This window comes from Galendromus occidentalis, unplaced genomic scaffold, assembly GCF_000255335.2.
Source record: "Galendromus occidentalis unplaced genomic scaffold, Mocc_1.1 scf7180000077194, whole genome shotgun sequence".
NCBI classification, from domain to species: Eukaryota; Metazoa; Arthropoda; class Arachnida; order Mesostigmata; family Phytoseiidae; genus Galendromus; species Galendromus occidentalis.
In genome coordinates this window covers 192,401-201,518 of record NW_003805182.1, presented here as the reverse complement: position 1 = coordinate 201,518, position 9,118 = coordinate 192,401, and the positions used below count along the sequence as shown (strand labels likewise).

The 9,118-nt window shown below is 52.0% G+C and overlaps 1 protein-coding gene across 1 annotated transcript; it reads left to right on the top strand.

Annotated features, from left to right (window-relative positions):
• The first annotated feature begins 428 nt into the window (after positions 1-428).
• On the top strand, positions 429-8,570 carry LOC100903264 (tubulin alpha-1C chain). Its single transcript, XM_018638904.1, has 7 exons — positions 429-558; positions 3,924-4,146; positions 4,995-5,296; positions 5,401-5,663; positions 5,868-6,132; positions 6,367-6,530; positions 8,283-8,570. Exons 1-7 carry the CDS (start codon positions 556-558, stop codon positions 8,410-8,412), a joined length of 1,350 nt encoding a protein of 449 aa, XP_018494420.1. The 5' UTR covers positions 429-555; the 3' UTR covers positions 8,413-8,570.
• The last annotated feature ends 548 nt before the right edge of the window (positions 8,571-9,118 follow it).

Sequence of the window (9,118 nt, the reverse complement as noted above, 5' to 3'; positions counted from 1 at the left end):
GAATCAGAAACGGATGGAGCTTGTTTGCCATACTCTCGAACCCGCGGAATCCGTTCCTCGATAGAATTATAGCTTCGGGAAATTTCCGGTCTTTCTTATCCTATCACTCATCAGTGGTAGCTCTTCCTGGAATACCGATCACCCTTGTCCCATGTACATCGACCGCCGAAAATCAATAATCCTAAATGCTCACAATCCTGTGCTCCAGGGATTCGCGAGTGATTTCTAACCTCTGCACTCGATTTTCTGGCATGCGCGACAGAAAGACACGACAGTCGCTCACGGCGTACGCTTCTGCCAACCGATACACGCGCATCGTCTGAGCGTTCTTGCCCACAGCGAGGAGTCTGGCGGGAAAGGAGCGCTCTGCTGTGTTTGTTGCCGTCGGTCGGATAAAAGCCGCTCTCGCATCTAACTGGATCCCACTGTGTGTCCAGGGTACATAGAAGCCCAAGACATACACTGTTCACAGGACAGAAATATACAAAGATTTATCTAAGTGAACTTTTCCACCATTTTCGTTCCTTCTCCGGAGTAAACCACCGTTCCATCATCATGGTAGGTCCCGTGTGAGCAACCTTCCAGAACGGCTTTTCTATCAATCCTAGATCAATAACAACCTTTGTAGTGTAGGAGCGAGTGTAGCGCTAGGTCTTTCTGACGCGGTTTCTTGATCAGAGTCATCGACGAATGATATACCGATCAAATCCGGAAAAATCGCATCCTCTTCCCAAACCGAGCCAATGCAGCGTGTGATTGAGCTTCTCGTGTCGGGGACAGTTATCGTCCTCCTCGACTTTGTCATTGATCGCGCCAATCACCAAAAGTGATTCCTTTGCAAGAATACGGAAATGTTGGAATTTTCGATTAAATTCCGGAGGCCAAAGAGGAACATCGCAGTCACGAATGAGTTCGGAGCTCCGTTGTTAGTCTACGATCGACGTCGGATATTTCTCTCATTTTTCTATGGTCTGCTCAACTTAGTCGACCATTTGATATCAGAAAATCGTAAGCCCTGAGGATTGAATACTATGTTTGGTTGCCGCGGTGGAGATCGCTTCCTGGTGCTTCGGAATTGGCTCAAAGACTTCCAGCCGAACGAGGGAGAACGACTGAAGATTTATTTCCATCGTTCTGTGACGAATCGACAAACAAGTTTCGAATCGGCGAGACTCGTATTAGGCTCCTATCCGGAGCGGATGCTGGTGGCTCACGAATTGGGGAAACTCAATGTAGAAACAAAGCTTCACGAATCTGAGTCAAAACTCGTCCCACCCATTGTGGGTGTACGAGCGACCAAACACGGCCGTTCGGCAACATTCATCCAAAACGTCGATGCGTGGGTTTCTGCTCCAAATAAGGGGGACACTAATCTCAGACCACAGAGCGGCTGCCGCCAGCTTTCGGCTGACTCGTGGACAACACTGAGCGGCTATTCAATCGGACCGAACAGGGAGACCAGACCGGCCTTGCGTGGGGCTGCAAGTATTAACTCGTTTCGGGTCGTTCCGAAACCAAGCGCAACCCTCCGGTGCAACTCTTGGAGCGAACGGATGCCGCGCCATCTGACTGACGTGCATGTCACGATTCGCAATGCGCCCATGCTATTTTTAAAAGCACTACTCACAACAAGTGAGAAAATGAATTCAGTGGCTCGCATCCGAAGGGAATTGTCGGTATCCAATCGGCAAAGAGGATCGTTAGGCCTTATTTCTGCTCCCATGGCTTGGCAGACTTGCGAGCTTATCCTCGAGGATACCCGACCGAGGGAAGGAGCCTAGATGCAATCGGTGCTCCGGAGACTCGAAACTCGGCCTCGCAGTCACGAGGTCGTAGCCTCACACCAAAGAAACCGATTAGGAGGCAACGTCGCGCATCTCCAAGCCACCGCAATGACGAGCCGATCGGAAATATAGTCGCGGCGTTAGAGTAGCGAGTGGTGGTTGGAGGCATCTCCTCTAATAAGGACCGGGACTCGATCTCAGGGCTAGCTCGCGGGAATGAAACAGAGTCCCGGGGAAATAATTCGGGTCGAGGACAAGGCTAATTCGTACCGGAGACGGGTTCATGAATATGATCACGGCTGGATCATTGCAGGGCGTGCCTGTTATTCTGGAATGCCGCGGCCGGCACGAGAGCGAGTAGACGAGTGAGAAAAAAACGCCTTGTCACATTCGTGCTCTTCGCAAGTCTGGCTCGGCCCCAGTCCTGAAGGTGCGCCGTTAGGCGGACAAGAGACTCATGAGTCGCACGGAGAAGTAATCGTTCGTGAAGTCCGTGACGTCACAGTAGGAGACCCTGCTGTTTCAAACGTGCCAGGCAATTCCGTTCAGAAGACTCCATTTAGGCCGCCGCTTCGCAGGCAAAGCGAGCCACGGCGCGGCTACAGTGGGCGTCGCCCAGTCGTGACAGCGCAAAGCTTCACGATCCTGATATGATCTCCCGAGCCGAGCGAAAAAGAGCGAGTTTCGTTCGACCATCGCTTGTCTTATTGCGTGACCTTGCCATTGGGAATCAGAACATCAATGAGGAGAAGAGAGTACGGAATGATCCGTTTTCCTGACGGGGTTCTACGACCTAGTCCCTCAACACTGACAACTGGTAGTGCTATCTCGCTCAAATCTCGACTGTATATCAACAGCGAAAGCTCCGATGCCCTCGAATGGAGAGAACTACACAATTTGGGGCGATTGCATAATCGAGCTGTATTCGGGTATCTCGAGAGATTCGCACGTCCATGTCGCGGGTTTGACGAGTAGTCGCTGACTTCTGTCGGATGGGTCGATGCCCTCCCTGCTCGCATCTGAATCCCAGCCTGACCTGTGCACAGCTCAGTGGATATAGAATGCAGAGACGATGTCGACACTTTGGTGAAAATTTCATGAGGTTCTCTCGTGTAGCTGAATCCCGCGAAAGGAGAATCAGCTCGGAGAGCAGAGTCCCAAATAATTTTCGGGTCGATGTTTCGACCCCCAGGAGTTGCACCGATTGCATTGAAGTGAAATTAAACTTAGGAGGTGAAATCTCATCTAATTTGGCCGACTTGTCTCCAGTGAGGACTCTTCCTCCTTCTCTCCTGGACCGCATGAATGAAACGCACATCTCGAACGCGAGATACTCCTTGACCTCATTCGTCGACCTGCCCTGTTGGTGAAAAAACCATCGTGGACATCGTTAGAAGTCTACCTACTTTCACCCTGTGCGTGATCGTCTGAATCTCGGCGGACCTTGGAGCAACCTGTAACAATGAGCCGAGTTCCGAATTATCGTAACAGTTTGTGCTCCTGGCTTGCTCGCGAGAGAGCATCTGATCTGACGTGGAGGGAAGTTTTTTAGCGTTAGCGCTCCTGCCATTGTTTACTTTGACCCGTCGCTGTAATGGATGTTCTAGGAATAACAAAAGGACGAGGTTATTTTCGTCTTCTCCGAGGCTCCTCCGACGATCGGGGTGAAACATTGTCGAATCGTCTAACGTTGACGAAACTTGCGCTGTTCATATCTGAAATCTGAACTCAGGTACTTAGGCGGAGTCTCCAGGAAAACCGGCGAATCTTGGGTACTCCCGTGCTCGCTGGATCTAGAACGTATGATACTTTGGTCTCTTCGAGTCGGACCCGTCTCCCTCTACCATCTATTGTTTGCGCGATCCTAGGTCCGATAGAATATTTCCTCCTAGTCACGCGATTCTTTCTTCCTTTTTCCCGGATATACGCTTCGGAGTCGATTTTTGATGGACGGATTCCCCGGGGCTTCCGTGACTCGGCCTAATGATTTTGCCGCGGTGGATCCCCTGGAAACGTTCGCGATCCCCGTTTCAATGAATCGGAGCTCCTGTGCTATTCCCCAGGAGGACGAATCGATAGGCGAACCTCACTCCATAAATGAATTGCGATAGATTTGATAATTGTTTTCATTTCTTCCAGCGTGAATGTATCTCGGTTCATATCGGCCAGGCCGGAGTCCAGATCGGGAATGCCTGCTGGGAGCTCTATTGCTTGGAGCACGGTATCCAGCCCGATGGTCGGATGCCCACCGAAAAAGTCTCCAACGCTGTGGATGACTCCTTCTCTACATTCTTCTCCGACACTGGCGCCGGCCACCTCGTTCCGCGAGCCGTGTTCGTCGATCTGGAGCCCACTGTCGTCGGTGAGTCTCGACGGGGATGGCGCTGACCGTTTTCACCCTACTCCAACGTCTCCCCGAAGTATTGGCCAGTATCACCGCTTGGCTGTTCATTATTCATTGCTGGAATCGTAGCTACGCACGTATGGTGTGGGTCGTTTCTCCGCCTGTTTCGTAATGTGGACTCGAGCTGTATCCGAACGGATTTGGCTCAATATACTGAGCCTGAGACCGATGTATATTATATTTAGATTGCTTCTCCCGGTAATTCGCTGGCGGGACCGGAGCGGCGGGTCGTGTAATCAAACATTCGTAACAAACTCGGCTTTAGCCTCGGTCTAGTTCCAAACGGGATTTGCATAAGCTCGGAGGGGATGCTCGATATCGGGACCATGACACGACTCCCACATGTGACTCGAGCTGCGGCACTTCTAATGCCGGACTGTCGACGATGCGATCCGTCTGCGAAACCAGACTGGACTCGGCTCGCCTCCCGAATTCCTTTCAGGCTGTGTTGGGATTGACGTAATCCTCCGACATGTTGTCGACCTTCGCTCGCCTAAGTAAAGGTCGTTTTGGAATAGACTCGATTCTTGAACGTATTTATACACTCATTGAAGTGCTTGACACAGGGTACCTCTCAAACTAAATGTCATGAAGTTTATCGCGTGATTCCGAGCAGAGCGAAACGACCGGGTCGATCCGCGTACGACGGCTACACTTCAACGTGAAACAGACTAAACTCTATAAACCCAAAATACGTGCGTCCAGCGTCCCCACAGCAGAAATTGAATAGTCGCGGATACACCGGTATGACGGCCGGCTGGAGCCATAAAACACTTGAGTCTGATTTTCGTGTTTGAACTTTCCAGATGAGGTCAGGACTGGTCACTACCGTCAGCTTTACCATCCGGAGCAGCTGATCTCCGGAAAGGAAGATGCAGCTAACAACTACGCGCGAGGACACTACACGATCGGCAAAGAAATCGTCGATTTGGTTCTGGATCGCATTCGAAAACTGGCCGATCAGTGTACCGGTCTCCAAGGTTTCCTCATCTTCCACTCATTCGGGGGTGGAACCGGATCCGGCTTCACGTCTCTTCTCATGGAACGCCTTTCGGTGGACTACGGAAAGAAATCCAAACTCGAGTTCTCCATCTATCCCGCTCCACAGGTGTGCCCCGGGCGATCGATTCTCTTGATTTTGAGGACTGAATTTGCTCAGAATGCTCCTCCTCTTCTCCATGGAGTGACATGGACTTTCAATTCATTCCTCAGGTCGCCACTGCCGTTGTCGAACCGTACAACTCGATTCTCACCACCCACACAACTCTGGAACATTCGGACTGCGCTTTCATGGTCGACAATGAGGCCATATACGACATCTGCCGCCGTAACCTTGACATCGAACGACCGTCGTATTCGAACCTTAATCGTCTGATTTCGCAAATCGTCTCCTCAATCACCGCCTCACTCCGATTCGACGGAGCTCTCAACGTCGATCTCACCGAGTTCCAGACCAATTTGGTGCCTTACCCCAGGTTCGTCTTCTCTTCATTTGAAGTCGATCCGGGGCTCAAACTCTTGTGAAAGGGATGTTGAATCGAAAGAGCAATGGAATGAGTTCTAGGACACTCCGAGGATTTACTACTTTCCTCAGAGCAGGCGACGGTATAGCGAATATTCACAATATCGTTCCCCTCCGGAAAAATCACGAAAATCACAACTTCCGTGCTGTCCTCTAGGATACACTTCCCCCTGGTGACCTACGCGCCCGTCGTGTCGTCGGAGAAAGCCTATCACGAACAGCACACTGTCGCGGAAATTACGAACGCGTGCTTCGAGCCTGCCAATCAAATGGTGAAATGTGACCCACGTCACGGGAAGTACATGGCGTGCTGCATGCTCTACCGTGGAGACGTCGTGCCCAAGGACGTGAATGCCGCGATTGCAGCAATCAAGACTAAGCGGACTATTCAATTTGTCGATTGGTGTCCCACAGGATTCAAGGTAAGCGCGCTCCGAGCGTCCTCTCTCGAACGAGTCTTCAATGAGGAGCCGAAAATTGAGTTTACGTCGGGATCATTCAGTCCATGACGGCCGGACTCCGGAGAATCGCTCGAACCGTCGATCGAAAACTCCACCGTCGGCTTATCCGTTGAGTTTGTGAGAACCCGATCTCTATCGCCGGAAAGACGCAGAGCCTCGATCTGCTCCATTGTAACGTCTCTCTCCCCAACCCAGGTTGGAATCAACTACCAGCCGCCGACTGCCGTGCCAGGAGGAGATTTGGCTAAAGTTCCTCGTGCCGTGTGCATGTTGTCGAACACAACGGCCATCGCCGAAGCCTGGGCCCGTCTCGACCACAAGTTCGATCTTATGTACGCCAAGAGAGCCTTCGTACACTGGTAAGCGCGTTTTTCATCACGTACCATCTTTGACTAACGTGAGCAGACGCGAGTGAATCGGGCGAAAGTATCATCGCCGATGCTATGACTCGTTCGTGCATGCGTTGCGTGGAAAACGCGGCGAGCATCGATTCCAAGCAACCTATGCATCTTTTCCATTTGACAAAAACACGGGACCGTATGAGATTTTGAGGTGACATCGGAGCGTGACGAGCGCGGATCCCATATTTCCCTGGACACACATCACGTATACCGTCAGTGAATACTCTTCATCACCATCGAGGATGAACTCGGAAGACTGGAAACGCGGGTGATTCCTCCAAGAGAAGTCGGCGATAATTTGGTTGAATACGGAGACTATTTTCTGACTTCTGGCCTGACTCCGCTTCCGATCGAGCTTTGCATGTGAGCGAAGATCCTGGCACGCATACGCGGACACGCGCCTGCATCCCCAACCGCAACAATGTTTCACCGGATATCCGAACGTTACGTGCTGCCACCGTTGACCGCAGACAGGAAATGGTTTTTTCCCTTTCGATCCACCACCTGCACCGACCCGACTTCATTCGTCTTTCAGTCTTGTCACGTTTAGGAGACCGCGATACGCATCCCCCCCGACTCACTGCTCCAAGTCTCTTGCGTCCCGCACCCGCGCGGGGAAGGGGCGACTCTCCTGCAGGATCTCGCACTTGTTCGTTTGCTCTTCAAGCACCGCGGGTTGATTAAGATGGATGCAGCACGAACGAAGAAGACCGACGCGAGATAGGACAGCGAAATAAGATTCTTGCTCGTCCGGAGTGCACTCGACGCTTACTATGGCCGCGGTCCGGACTTCTGCTCGGGATTTGACGTCGCGGCCTCCATCGGGAAACCAATCCGCCAGTCCGTCGATTCGTCAGACCGATATTTTCGATGGCGACACCGACGCGGGCGTTCACAGGCTTCAGGAGGCGCGTCCTCGCATTCGACTCCTCGAGAATCGAGTCGAGTTCCTGAAGGAATCATCTCGAGACTCATCTTTTGAAAAGGAGATTTCCTGTCTCTCGCCCCCCTGCCCCGCTTCCCTCCCTCCTTGGGGGGAGTTTCCAAGAGGACCCTTATTCTGCCTGTGCGCTCGGAATCGTCTTGGGCCTACTTGACATTTTCAGAGCCCTCCTCGTTACGTCCTTCTTTCGGAAACTTCCTCTAGAGCTACAGAGGACTCGGGAAGCCGGGAAGTTCGTCTACCGATGGCGTAGCCTAATGGTCACAGCCCGCTGCCGAGTTGTGTGGGAGGTTGCGGGTTCGATTCCTGTAGCTCTTCGATATTTCTGGCGGCGAGTCGCAACTACGATGCCATCCTATTAGGCGCATTAAGGGACGACCGGAGGCAGAAGGCGGTCCTGATCAACCGCTCCATCATGGCCGATCGTCCTCAGTCCTACTGTTCGTCGAAAGCGAGATTCGAGGCTCGAGCAGCGGCAAAGCCGTCCCGGATACCGTACCTCTTTTGCGGAACGACTGCTGCGAGCGCGGAAGCAAAATGGGTACAGGTCATATGATTCGGGTGCCGACTTTATCAACGACCGTGCCGAGATCGACTGAATGAAAGCTTGACTGACGTTCTCATCAACGTTTCCCTTCCTTATTTGGAATTTTTCTGATCTGTTCTCCTTTCCCACCGGTGCTTACGCATTCCCTCGCAGCGACTCGAGCTGCTGTCCTCTTCGTCTTGCTCTGCAGACTCTAATGCGATTTTGCATTTTATTCCAGGTATGTCGGAGAAGGAATGGAGGAGGGAGAATTCTCCGAGGCTCGCGAGGATATGGCTGCTCTCGAGAAGGATTACGAGGAAGTCGGTATGGACTCTAACGATCAAGGCGACGGCGGGGATGAATATTAATTCTTGATCAATATTCGTATGCGCCATGGCGTACCCGAGTCGCGCGATCTTCCGTCCCCTCCTCCATCAGGATCAATGGAGGGAGATACCGACCAAGCTTTGAGCATCTGTTTCTGTAATAAATTTCCCATTGCTAATAAATGCGAAGAAAAAGAACGCGCTCACAACCGTTATGAAGTCTTTGTCGTCTGTGTTTCCAGGGGCGATTCTCCGCGGGTACTCTTCAAGACGGAGTCGCTTCCCCACCGCTTGCCCAGAGAGAATGTTACCATTCGTCATCTGGTCGACTTTGTTGCAGCGCAGCGTGGCTTCAGTGTTGTAGATCGATTCCTCGGTTTTCGAATCGGGGAAACATCGAGTGAGGCGAATCCTTAAGCATGTAAGGCTTGTCTTTGTTTCTAAGCGGAAGCGAGAGAAGTGAAACTCCGAATACGCGGGAACGGGTAGGTCCTCGTTCCGGGAGGATTGAGTCGAAGCGTGCGTCGAACGCCCTACCACGCAGGATATTCACCCGAGGAAATCCCTTGCTCGGAGAATGCCTATAATATCTGATCCGATCCATTGCATATCGTTCAATTCATGCAGCCATCCTAGCTCACCTGACGACCGACTCGAACTCTTGCCACCGATTGCTCACTATGGTAATGGAAACTTGAAGAGTGGGGGATTGGGACAAGAGACGCCAACGAGTCGCGAACGACCGTAT